This window comes from Ixodes scapularis, unplaced genomic scaffold, assembly GCF_016920785.2.
Source record: "Ixodes scapularis isolate PalLabHiFi unplaced genomic scaffold, ASM1692078v2 PGA_scaffold0__279_contigs__length_252992795, whole genome shotgun sequence".
Classification (NCBI taxonomy): Eukaryota; Metazoa; Arthropoda; class Arachnida; order Ixodida; family Ixodidae; genus Ixodes; species Ixodes scapularis.
This window is the reverse complement of record NW_024609835.1, coordinates 153,150,011-153,163,802: the sequence shown is the minus strand read 5'-3', so window position 1 is coordinate 153,163,802 and position 13,792 is coordinate 153,150,011. Positions and strand designations below refer to the sequence as shown.

The 13,792-nt window shown below is 50.0% G+C and overlaps 1 protein-coding gene across 1 annotated transcript in view; it reads left to right on the top strand.

Annotated features, from left to right (window-relative positions):
• Positions 1 to 2,968: 2,968 nt before the first annotated feature.
• Positions 2,969 to 13,792, top strand: part of LOC8041583 (MKI67 FHA domain-interacting nucleolar phosphoprotein-like) — a 66,837-nt gene continuing 56,013 nt past the window's right edge. Inside the window, exons 1-3 of the mRNA XM_029987943.4 lie at positions 2,969 to 3,140; positions 3,270 to 3,401; positions 5,160 to 5,268. Coding sequence (XP_029843803.2) covers positions 3,096 to 3,140; positions 3,270 to 3,401; positions 5,160 to 5,268 — 286 coding nt within the window. The 5' untranslated portion in view covers positions 2,969 to 3,095. The remainder of the gene's footprint in view (positions 3,141 to 3,269; positions 3,402 to 5,159; positions 5,269 to 13,792) is intronic.

Genomic DNA, 13,792 nt, shown 5'->3' with positions numbered 1-13,792 from the left:
TGGCTGTGCTGGCGCTGGAGTTGCCTGTTATCGCATGTAGCTGATCAGCCCTCAAGCGAGGTCATCAGGGTGGCTGGTTGGCGTGAATCATTTGCATCTGTCTGAATCATGAATCATATGTGTTCTGTCTGAGTGTACGGCTCTCGGTGACCTAGTGAAGAGTAGTTTTTCTGTTTTTTTTTTGTTTTTTTTTGGTGGTGAGGGTCTTGAGGTATGTGTAACAGCGTTCGTTGTTCAAATATACTAGAAACTGTGTTTGAGACTTGGTATTTTGTCAGTTTTTTTTATCGTTCCGTGTCTCCGTTTTCTATGGAACTTCTACATTTATTGATATATTTACAGGAGTAAAAATTAAAGGGAAAAGGCATACAGACACCAGTGTATCTGTTAATTTTTTAAAGCATAATATAGTTGGTAAAACTCATACAGAAGCAGAAAAAAAAAATACTACAAACACATCACCCCCCTCTCCCCCTTCCCCCCCCCCCCCCCCCCCCCCCCCTCCAAAAAAAAAAAAAAAAAAGTTGGCGGCGCCGGCGGTGCGCCGGATTTATTGTGCGGCGGCGGCGGCGGCAGCGTGCTGGCTCTGGGGATTCCGGCGGCGGCGCAGGGCGGCGAGAGCCAGAGGCGAGAGCAAAACAGGCGGCGGCGGCGGCGGCGGCGGCGCGGCGCGGCGCGGCGGCGCACAGGTCTATTCACAAGAAGGTCGAAAAGTCGAACCTGGTCGAACTCGAACCTCAACCGGTTCGCGACATCCCTAGCTTTGACGGCTGTTGGCGCAGAAAGCAGGCGAAGAACATATCACATGACATATTTACTCGATTTAATCCGACGTTACCCCCCGATCGAGGAAGGTAGGGTATACACTCCGTGCGGGAACTATAGGGGGCGCTTTGAAAAACGCGTGCAGCGCCCCTAGCGGAGGAGCTGGCGTTCGACTGTGAGGCGCGTTCAGCAGCCTGCGGCGCCTTTTCGCATGCCAAGCTGTGGCGACGGAAGCGCGCACGGACGAAACTTTCGCTTTTTAAGTCGATAAGTTGAGGGTGACGTTGCATGAGCGCTGGGGCAGAAGGGCATTTAGCTGTTCTCCACTTCTAATATATTGAGTTGGAGTTGTTTTATTAGGGGTAATTTCTCTAGTTGCGGCCGAAAAAGGAGTTGGAGCAATTTTCCGAAAAACACAAGGAGGTTATTGGAAAAACAAGACGGCCGCCACCTTAATTAATTGCTCTGAGTGGGAAATTTACTTAGCTCGTCGCTGTAAACCCAGGACTGCTGGAACGATTATATTTGGGGGCGAGTGAGACGTTCACTAAGTTGGTGCACGAAGAGTGCCAAGTTTCTTTAAGACAGCAGGTGTGAAGGTTATGTTTCTGACGAATAAAGAAATAAAGCTGTACGGGATATCCAATATTGGACCCACAATGTTGTTATAGCGGGCTGTGCATAGTGCAGATTTGGGCACACAGGTGCTCGAACTTGACGGTAACATGACACAGCACTTATTATTAAACGAAAGGTGGCATAGGGAAACCAGGTGAAAATTTGGTTTGGGCGGCGTAACTCAATGGGAACAGGTTTTCACCATGAAAAGGCTGTCAAGAGAATACCACTGGTCGGGGGAGGTGGAGACTTTACAGGTAGGAAGGGACTAGTGGACTGTACTTCCAAGTGAAACAACTTTACAAAAGGTGGTTCCAAAGCCGAGGAAACAAAGTTGTCGGCCAAAACACGGTTTGGCCGCCAAGGGCTTTTGCGGTAAGGTGTTGTGTAATAACCTGTTGTGCGAGGTGCTGATTTTCGGCGCACAGGTACTTTGACATGACCGTCACTTGGCACGACACTTATTATAACAAAGAGTTGGCATAGCGAAACCAGGTGGAAATTTAGTTTGGGCGGCGTAACTAAATGGGAACTGGCTTTGACCGTCAAAGGCTGTCAGATAATACCACTCATCGTGGATGGTGCACATTTTACAGGTAGGAAGGGACCAGTGGACAATACTTGCAGTTCGAACCACTTTGCGATAGTTGGCTCTAAAGCCGAAAAAAAAAATTGTTGTCTGCAGAACTCGGGGTGTCAGCGTTTCCACATCCAAAAGGAGGCTGAACAAGAAAGAAAGCACAACACATAAACTTCCATACTCAAACGTCGATTCTCCAGTGATTCCGAGTTTCATTGTTGTTTTCTTTAGATTCATATTTGTCACTTTTTTTACCGTTTGAATCTTTCTTCATGAAGTACAGATTGCGTGCCATACTTGTCCGGAAATATCATCGACACGTACGATGGGGACGAAACTTCTTTGGAGGGCATTCCTCCAACAAAATTGGCACCGCATACCCGCGAGTGTGGGATGGCATTTCAGTTTGTCCCATCGGCGCTGACACATGTAGGCGTTACTGGTACGAAAACAAACGCAGAGCGCAAAGCGGCAGTGTAGAATATGTCAGCCGTGCCGACACAGTGGCAGACATGATCGGGAGACCGAATTTCTCGCGTCGTACGGCACGGCTCCATCGTTGTCGCTGTCCCACAAAACATCGGCAAGGTGAAAAACTGTGAAACTTTGTCTCCACGAGATACGACGCATAAATATTGAAGCACTTAATGACGCAGCACAGGCAGCACTTCATGCTGTGAACCCAGCGCAAACGCACCGCTCCGACTTCAATGCGTACCAACGTACCCGGCGTGGTTTCGGTTTCGTTTTCTCTGGGGTTCTCACTGCCTACCTTCGGTACCGACCGCGCGGCGGCGCGCCAGTCGCGTCGCACGGAGTGTATAGCGTGAGTAATTACTCCGGACGCGAGTTCTGACGTCATCGAGTAAGCGCGAGTAACTTTTGAAACGCCACGTTACGAAACCTTTAGTCCAGAGTACGGTCCGGAGTCAGATCAAGTAAATTTTGGAACACAGCCTAGTTTCAGTCAACCAAGAAGGTTGGAGTCAAGCCACATTGGGTTTAATGTGAAAGATCCAAGCCAATCCAACTTCCAAGCCACTCGGCCCTTTGCGCATGTAGCATCCGCTGGTCGCGCCACGAGGGATTCGCGCTTGAGACATAGCTTCGTTTCATAATTTGTATATCAAGAATGACGAAAACCACCAAATCTGCTGCAAAAGCAAAGCCACATAAGGTGAGACTGTGTGATATTTGTGTAAATTCCTGGTCCAGTCTTGTCGGCGGTCTTCTCGGGCGACTTTTGAAGTACTGCCACCTCTGTTCAACATCTTGAGCGTCATTTGATCAACATTTGTGTTCGCAGGGCGATGCCATTCTAAAGAAAGGGGTGCTATACATCAAGCATATTCCTCATGGGTTCTACGAAGAAGAAATGAAGAAATATTTTTCGCAGTTCGGTAAAGTCACCAATCTCCGGCTGTCACGGAGTGGAAAGGTAAGACACCCCAGTCCACTTGTTTTCGTACTTTTTCTTCTTGAAGAAAGCCGGTTAATTTTCAGCCCAGTTTGACCTGACACATGAATATCAAAGTTCGTACTTTCGAGGAAGAAGTCTTTATAATCTCAGGTCGGAATATGGATGACTCAAATGACTCGGGAGTGTATTTATTACACTAGTAGCTTTATATCAGTGGTCTCCACTTTTCGGCTAAGGGTCCTTAGCCGAAAAGTGTGGAGACCGCTGATATAAAGCTACAAGTCAGCGACCTCTCGCAGTCTCGGCGGCCTAAAAAAAAAAAAGGGGGGGGGGTAATTTTAAACGAAGAAAATCTAAGTAAATAAACCTACATAGGCATTTAAACATAGAAATGAATGTTTGAGTAAGTATTAAAAAGAAACTAAAGGAGGATGAATACATATATTTCAAGTTGAAGTTTAATATTTAGCTAATTGTGACCTTAAAGAACACTTGTGACCAAGAAAATTTACCGACACAAATCAAAGTGCATAGGACTTTTGGAACATTTGTGCAGTGTGAAAGACTAATAAGAATGATAATATTAATACTGACAGCATGCAATAGTTGTGAAAAAGGACAGATGCGCATTGTGCATTGTGAAAGCACAATGCACATGAGAATGAATTGAAATTTTAACATAGTTGCACCGACACGAAGCAGGGGACTAAGAATTTTAATGCTAGTGATGACAATGTGCAATTAATAATAGGCGAGAGGTCCTGTGTTGTGTTCCGCTTTCTTTCATTCTTTCTGGTTTCTTAGTTTGCATATTTGGAGTGCGTCACCACGCCGTTTCTTTATGCACACTTTTTGCACCTCAAGCAGTGGGTTTGCTGGAAATGGGCCGTGGGCCGGGCTTCACTGGAGATACCGAGGCCAGCCGCGGCTGGTTAGAAGACTTCCGCGGTCCGGGATTCGAAGATCCCTGCTTTATACCTTATGCTCAAATTTACTGGGAGCGGCATTTTATTTTCTGCCCGCAAAAGTTGAAGCCTCACTAGGTCTGACAAATGGTGTTCTGTAGAAGTTCGCCTCGATCGATAAAACTCATGCAAAGTGAGGCTGCCCCAGATACATTACCGTTACAAATGAACATATTTAAAATCCTTTCATTCACCAAAGTAAGTGCGGGTTCATAATGTGATGAGACCAAACACTTCAGTCTGAAAGCTGAGAACTTGTCAAGGGGGAAACCTGTGGCATAATGCTGCAATTCCTATATCTCATGTATGATTATTGTGCAGGCATGCTTAAAAAGCATATATCCCATCGCCTTCATTGACCATGAAACAAATGATTATTCCTCCTCCAAGCCAAAGTACCAGTTCGAGCCCCCAGTTTGGGGGCTCAAACCCCAGCTATGGTTTTTGTTGACAAGTTTGAATCTTAACCGAGACTTCGAAAACTTGCGAGCTGATTTAAACTAATTCTTTGTGCTTTACTGGGATGTGCCAAGATTTGCTTTGCTGCCTTTGTCAAAAAAGTTTTTTCCGCGAGTGTTTGACAATGTAAATAAAGCCTGACCATTCTGGACAATGTTGCATTTTTCTTCCCGAAGGAAATTTTAGTTTCATCTGGTCTGAAACTAGGAAGCCCATACTTATTGAAAAGAATCTGGTGTTGCGATATGTAATAAATACCCATAGTTTAGTAGTTTTCTAGGAACAGTCATAATGCAGTAGCATCAGGAAGTCACGTAAAACTTGATTTTGAATGTCTGGTTCGCTGTCTTAGACAGGTAGGAGCCGTGGCTACGCCTTTGTGGAGTTCCTGTCCGAAGATGTCGCCAAGATTGCGGCCGAGACCATGGATGGGTACTTGCTCTTCAACAAGATTCTCAAGTGTAAGCCTTACTTCAATGCACATTTTAAGGCCATTTCAGTGTTTATTTGCTGCACCTTTTACACAGTGCTCCTCGGTCGTTTAGCTTGAAGCTGGCTGTGCAGCATGCTGATTTATAACACAATAATCTTTACACCTTGGCCTCTGCACACCTACTGTAAGAGACTGGGAAGCGTCCACCTCATTCAAGCACCCACTATTAACATTTCCCAAACTTGGAAATTCTGTGAATTATATGTTAAGTGCCGATTTGACCGGACAATTCCCCAGGTCTAGGTTAGCTTAGTTTTCACTGAAAGTAGGGTGGGTGCTCCCACAGTATTTTACGGTAGGTTTTTAATGATCTATAAAAGATGCCAGTGAGGCAGCTGTAAAGGACCTGGTGACACCCCGCTGGTTTGTCTGCATGGTCAGGCGGCAGGTGTCTTGCCTTGCGAAATGTCTCCAGCTTTCCAGCCAGGTTGTTTTGTCTATTCTGTGGGAAGGTCGACGCGTCTGCCGAATGCACATCTCGCGTATAAGCACCCTTTCCCTGTTGGTGTCACTCCATTGGCTGTGTATTCTTCATTATGTTACGCAGACCTTTGTCACCTTGTTCATTGGATCTAAACCTAGGGACTTCAGTATGGTGGTGCACTGTTGGCAACCCTTGTTGGAGCTACAGAGCTGCCGTGTCATGTTCATTACGAATTTAGTTAAAGTCTGTCTCAACCCCTGGCCGAGCATTGGATGGCAGACATCACGCACCTCCCACACATTTGAAAACAGTTGGCTGATTTTTCTCAGAGGGCAAGGAAGACAGCAGCTTCAAAAGGCCGAGATTGGGCGAGACGGATCAATTTTGACTTGATTCAGATGATTGCTAGGCATATTAATAATTCGAAAGTAAATAAATCATTGGCACTCTAACTCGCCGAGCATCCATTGCCTCCTAGCAACCTCAATAACTACCAGCCCATGCGATATTGCGGGCCCAAGAACATTATTCACAACAGAGGAGCTTTCACTTGCACAGTCGACAGTACAGTCTTGCGACATCCTCGGTGATGAATGAAGATCAAGGAGGAGGCTTAAAAGACACATGCAAAGGGAAAAAAACATTTTTTTTTAAAATAGCTTAGATGGAAAAACGATGTCATAAACAAGATTACAACGAAGAAAAAAAATTTTCAGAGCTATATGTACGACGCTATACGAATTTGTAGTTGGTGCCCGTCGGCGCTGCGGAAAAGTGGCCCTTATCACTTGACTGGCCCTTATTTATCACGTGGTGCTTGCACTCTTTCGGAAACTTCGTATGGCGTCTAAAAGTAACTTATTCATCTTTGTTTGAGGTATCACAAAAAACTAAGATTAATAGGTAACTTTTAGAGCTCAAAGGGAACTCCTGAGAAAGCCAAGCAGACGTGATAAACCAGTGCGCCAATCAGACGACGGCGGCGCCCCGAAGCAGACAAACTTGTGCGGTGGCGGCAACAGCGGCGTGGAGAAATGCGTTGAAGCGGCCTTTGCACAACGCTCGACGTGCGGCGGCAGTGTGACTTGGCGACGGCGACGACCCAGCGCGGCGGCATGTGGGCCTGCCACGTGACTAGCGGCGGCTCCCGCGGGTGCCAACTACAAATTCGTATAGTGCCATAAATATAGCTCTAAAATTTTTTTTTCTTTGTAAAATCGTTTTATGAGATCGTTTTTCCATCTAAGCTGTTTTAAAAACATGTTTTTTTCCTTTGCATGTGTCCTTTAAAGTTGAGTTGAGACAGCAGAGTCAATCACGGCCCTGGGGGCCCGAGCCAGTACAATTGGCAGCCTGGAAAATCAAGTCCTATCTCTGTTCTGAGGCAAGCGACATCCAGGGGACCTCCGAGGACAAGGTGTGCGCACTCCTTGTGCACATGCGGAGTCATACAACTGATGGGATGCTGAAGCTAGGAGCTGAGGCAGTGGAGCTGGGAGTTAGGACCAGCAGAGTCGTGGCCATGTTCTAAGACAGGCCACTCGCCAAGTAAACATCTCGAACAGTGGAGTCAAGCTTGATCTTGACCGAGCCATTCGAGCTGGCGACTGAGACGACCAGCGGGAGAGGCATGTCAGCATAGACCCCACATTGACCAGCAAAACTTGCAAGCTTGGTTTTCTTTTTTAGAGGGGGAGACCAGACCTGGTCGTACGAGTACATCTTCCAGGCAGTTCAATCAGAACAAACGCATCGGATAGGCAATAGGTGTCGACAAAGTGGTGAAGGGATGTGGGAGCAGCTTGCTGTCTTAACTGCTAACAAACAAGTGGGAAAGCAAACTTGCTTTGGAGTTTGAGTTTGCTGGAGAGTGCAGAGAGGCTGCTGGTGCAGAGCTTGAGCTTGCTAGATTGCACGTTCACTCATCACTGTCGGTCTGCCCTCTGCAGCAAGATGCCTCGAGGCATTCTGGCAAAATGCTCTCGGGGGATTATGCAGGGCCGAGGGTCCTGTGTGGTTTGAGACTGTGGAGACCACTTCCAAAACGTACAAAGGACTGAGCTCTATCTGATATTCCCACATGTGCATGGTCATGAGGGTACGGTATTTGGCCACGCGAATGACAGCACGTTGCAGAGGTGCTTACATGGCGACATGAGGATCCTGATGTGGGTTAACAGGCTACAGCTGTCGCTTTTACTTCACACACTATAGGCAGAAAAGCGCCATTTTTACTGTATATATCTGTGGGAGTGATCACACGCTGTTTTCTTTCAATTGCCTGACACAAACTGCGTCTCCATTTAGGTGCCTGTAGACGACGGGGAATGTAAACTGTAAACATTTCATTTTGTTACTTTCCAGGCATGAGGAGCATCCATATAACTTGTTGAGTGTATTGCACAGACTATTTTTGACAACCAGTATATATTTTTTTTTTAATTGTTGGGAGTATTAGGAATGTGACGACCCTAAAGACTTGGTCTTGGTCAATTAATTGTCAGGTGCCCTGTCGGTGGAGTGAGGCACCCAAGACTGCCGATTACAAGCAATTGCAACTTTATACACATCGCGAAAGTATTGCGGTATTCACTGACTACACACACTTGCAAAAATAGGAATGTTCCGGCAGAGTTCTACGCCAGTACGCGTCAAGGAGTTCCAAAGGCAAACACTCACGCACTTGGATGACTTTGCTTGGGTAGAATCTTGATGGGAACTTGGACGTCTCGGTGGTTGCGCCAAAGGTGCGCCGGGTCCATAAACGTCGGACTTCTCGATGTCGGTCTCTCCACGTTGCCCTGCAGCCTCTCCGACTTCCTTGGTTCAGCTTCCCCACCGGCCTCGCCTCGCCTCACACCTTTCATATCCACCGCCTGAGAGAGAGATCCCCGCTGGGCTTTCTTTTTGTTACCTTCTTCCGGCTTGTCCATTTCGCCCATCGGAGGGTAGATGACTAGCAGTTTCGTCCATCTCATCCGTTGGAGGGTAGACGCCCAGCAGTTTCGTTTACAGAGTTTCGGAGGGGCAAATCCGCATTCCTCACCGCTCCTGAAGAACCCCCTGCTTCACTCTTCTTCCCTCTTGCCACCTCTCTCTCTCTCACACATGCACCCATGCCCACGCACACATAGATGACTAACTGTGAGGTGCACCTCATAGTTTAGGAGGGACGAATCCACATTCCTCAACACACTCACACAGAGATGGCTAATTATGAGGAGTCACGAGACGGGAATGTCACACTGTTAGCATATTCAAGAAGGACCAGTACCACTCTTTGCGGCTGGTGTGAAGGACCTGTGGCACACTGCCGGTTTCTGCACGTGGTCTGGCGGTGGATGTCTTGCCTCACAGAATATCTTTGGCTCCCCAGCTCTTGTAATGCGTTCGCATTAGTGCCTTTGTGCATGCATTGACCTCGAACTGGTTTGGAGCGCACATATTCAAAATTTGCAACGTTGCCACAAGATGGTGCCACAGCCCCACTGACTGTGGAAACTGGCTAGGAAACACTGGCAAGCGCCAACAGATAGCGGCGGGGTGCGTCATATTGTCAAGAATGACAAGGTGAAACAAAGAATACTGGGAAAACGGAAACGTTTAATGGGGCGAACTTGTGCCCAAAAATAAAGAGGGAACAGAATAAAGCAGAGCGTCTAGGTCGGCGTGACAGCAGAATCGAGCGCTGGGGCGGAACTGCTTCCGGCTTGCCACGCGGAGCCCCTTTTGTACACGTGTGGGCTTCTGGAACACTCGGCGTAGAAGGTTCGGCGTGTTGAACATTATAACTTCGAATCAGCAACATGGTTCTCGAATTTGCCAGAACATTACGTTAGAATCAACAAAAATATGTCTTCGCGGCCGGGAATCAAACCCTGGCTTTCTGCGTGGAACCTACGCACGATAACCGTTATGCCACGAGCGCGCTGCCTTCTCGGTCAGTTGCGCTCGCGGCAATATTTCGTAAGACTTTGCAATAGGATGTATAGCAACGGAGGCCGCACTGGATTGGCTGGTTACGGGTACTGACACCGTGACGTAACACCCAGAGCCATATATGTAGAGGGTTTGGTCATTATCTGGTAAGAATAGGGCAAAAATAAGGGCTTGTCATTGGCCGAACTTGTTTCAGTGACCTTGGGCGCTAGGATTGACAGCTCTTGTGACCATCCACTCGCCTCAGATATTCCCCTTGTAGAGGCAATGAGCTTAACAAATATCCTCCACTCACAATTTATAGGTTAGGATGTATTCTAGTATTTCATTTCAGCACGCTAGAGTTGAAATTTGCAACTCTTCGTAACTGAAAGGGCAACGCATGTGATGTTATCACGGCGACATTCAGGACGCACTCAAACTTTCGTTTGAGTGCACTTGCGACCACGACGAAGTGGGCACTAAAAAGTGAATTCGGCTCCTTGGAACTTTTGACCCAAACTGTGAGTGTGCACGCCCCATTTGCAGTGTTGTCTCATGTTTCAGAAAATATTTCTCATCGATGTCACCTTTTATGGCTCAGTAAACGCACTCAGCACCTTGAAGCTCCTCTTTTCCACCAGTCTCTTACAATTATACATTAATATACTTTCAGTCTCATTCAGAAACAAAACGTACCTGTGCCACACTATGCAAATCCTTCAAGGCCATCTAGCACATTCTTACTTTGCAAGTTAATCATGCGGGCAATGTGCAGTGCTGGTGGCGCCACTGTATTCGCCGCTCTACCCTGGCTTCTGCCGGCTCCTTCCATTGACCAGACTTTCTATACACAGCTCTGGTAAGATCTAGGAATCAAAGATCACCGGCGACGTCCCCCTTGCCAATTTCGGAGAGGGTACGTCGCACCTGACCGAAATATAAGCATTTTTAACTGAATTATTCTAAGCATATCAGCGGTCGACCGCCCTTATTACGAGGCCAATGGGCTGAAAGCATGCAAGCCTACACGGAGGCGCACGGAGACCCTTGCGTTCCCTCCCCCCTCTCCACCGAGGCAAACTGGGAAAATGGAGTAGACAGGTGACGGAGGGCAGAGCGCACACAGCTGGCAGAGCGCACACAGCTGGCAGAGCGCTGTTTCCAATGTCGACCCGGGCAGGGAGCAGCATTAACGTTTCGACGCTACTCCCGGCGGCTGCGGCTGACGCTGCCCGACTTCTGTCGGAATCAGATCAAGGGAGCGGTGGAGCTCGGAGGAGATCATCCTTTCGGAAGCCCCTAACGCACGCACCTTCACAGGCACCTTTGTGGTATACTTTGTCATAGAGATCAGTAGGCGTACTACATGCATATTGCCACCCGCAGAGCCGAGAAGGCAACGCTCGGTCACGGTCTTCTAGAAGATTCCCGGTCATTCTCGCAGCAGACGTAACTTTCCTTCTGCTTTGTTATTCTCGAAAGTGCCAGTTTATCCTCGCCCCGAGCGCGCGACGCTCGAACCTTCGTTGCCGAACTTTCGAGATAGTGACGCAGGGAAGATAAGCGGCTCCCGCGACCTTGTCGAGTCAGTCCCAGTCTCGCTAGCGCTCTGTAGTGCCGCCGAACCGCCGCCCGCTTTTCCGCTACCTCAACGCTCCTTCGTTATTTACTTTTGGTTGGCACAAGTTCGCCCATTAAATCTTTATTTTCAGTTCACTGTTTGGCTTTTCGTCACCTTCATTCGTGACATTTCTGGTGGAGGTGCGGGGTACAAAACCCGTGCAGCGTACCCCTAGAAGAACTCGGTCAACAAGCCCCATTTCCCGACGATCTTCCGTTGAAGACTCAGAGCATCGTGCCAGCCGCCGTCTTCAAGGGCAAGCTCCTGAACTCGGACCCCCGCCGCGGAAATCAAAGAAGAAGACCGCGACGATGACCGCTCCGCCCGTCGTTGTCCTGCCCGTCGCCCCCCGATCGCCGACAACTTTCCATGGCGAAATTTATGAAGACGTCGAGGACTGGATCCTTCACTATGAGCGCGTCGCCCGCCACAACGGATGGAACGCCGAGCAGCGCCTCCAGAACCTCTACTTCTCGCTGGAAGGCACCGCGAGGCACTGGTTCGAAAACCACGAGGCTTCGCTTACATCGTGGGATATCTGCGCTGCCGAGTTGAGGCGAACATTCTCGAACCAACACCGGCGACAGAATGCGGAGGACCTGCTCCAGACGCGGACACAAGCCCCCGACGAAAGCGTGACAAGCTACGTTGAAGACGTGCTACGACTCTGTACACGCGCCGACCCTCAAGCCACCGAGGAGAAGAAGTTGCGCTTCCTCATGAGGGGCGTCAAGAGTGAAATCTTCGGTGGCCTTGTCCGCAGCCCCCCGACGACGGTAGATGGCTTCGTGGCCGAGGCAACCAACATCGAGCGAGCGCTGTTGGCCAGAGCTGTGCACTATCAACGACGCACCGGTGTGTCAACGGTTCCGGCTGTCTCACCACCTCGCTCCGATGTCAATAGTATCGGCATCGAACACCTGCGGCAGATAATCCGCGACGTCGTTCGAGAAGAAATCAGGAAGGTTCTGCCCACTGCCGATCGCCCTGCCTCGCTTTCTATGGCGGAAGTAGTGCGGGAGGAGGTGCAGCGAGCCTTCCAGCAGGAGGCTCCCGTCGACCTGCCACCACCGGAACAACCAACGGTGAGCTACGCCGCCATGGCTCGACGACCGCCAGTTCCTGCCCGTCAACCTCCTGCGCCGCAACGACGAGACACACCAGCACCGCCGTACCTCCGACGTCTCGACGACCGACCTCAGTGCGTCCGGCGAGAACAACCGGCGCCCAGGAAGACTGACGTGTGGCGGACGGCTGATCGACGCCCCCTGTGCTACCACTGTGGTGAAGCAGACCACATCTACCGACGATGCCCCTACCGACAGCTGGGCTTACGAGGGTTTGCGCCCAACGACCCTCGACCACGTCTTGGAGAGCGACCTCGGGACATCGAAGACTACCTCCGCCGCTCTTCATCTCCTGAGTCGTCTCGCCGCCGAGGATTCCGTTCACCATCTCCCCGACGCTCGCCATCGCCCTTCCGCCGGTCCCGCCGAGAAAGCCTGTCCCCCTTGCCTCGCCGGGAAAACTGAGTGCGGCAATACCGGGAGGTGGTATTGCCGGTGACGAACGACGCCAATATCCTCCACTAACGTCGGAGGGCTCCCACACTAGCGACGAAACGGATAGGAGCGATGCTTCTGTGACGGTGTCGAATAACCTCGACGTTACCATCGACGGCCACGACGCGAAGGCACTCGTCGACACCGGAGCAGACTATTCCGTTTTAAGTGGGAAGCTCTCTCGCCGCCTTCGGAAAGTGATGACGCCGTGGGATGGCCCGAAAATACGAACCGCCGGCGGACATCTCATCACACCAGTGGGAAGGTGTACTGCGCGCGTGGACATCTACGGAGAGTCTTGCCCCGTCAAATTCGTCGTCCTCAAAGACTGTTCGAGAGACGTCATCCTTGGCATGGACTTCCTTTGTGAGTACGGTGCCGTGATCGACCTTGGAGCAAACAGGTTGACGCTGCGAAAGCCCGTGCTACCTCCGGAGGAATCCAAAACGTCGCCAGCCGCCGTCCGAGTCATTGCGGACCACGTGAACCTGCCGCCACGGTCGAGTGTTCTTGTGCCCGTCGTTACCGACGCAGTTGCCAGCGGGAAAGTCCTTTTGGAAGGCAACGTCCAACTGCTTCTCGGAAGAGGAATAGGCGTCGCAAGGGGCGTAGCAGAGCTGCAGGATGGACGTTGTGTGGTCCTCGCGACGAACTTTCGACCGGAGGCGCAGCATCTCACGAAAGGTGCCACTATAGGACACGTCGAGGAACTCCGGGCCGACGCCGAAATCGCCGCGATCTCCGACGAGCCCTCGCCATGTCAGCCGTCCAGTACTGTGCCGCCACAGCTCGACGTTAACCCCAAGCTCAGCGCCACGGAACGACGACAGCTCGGAGACCTCCTCGCCGAGTTCGGCGACTGCTTTGCGACGACGTCGAGGGTGCGCCAGACAACAGTTGCGAAACACCGCATCATTACCAACGAGGACGCGCTCCCTGTGCATCGGCCGCCGTACCGGGTCTC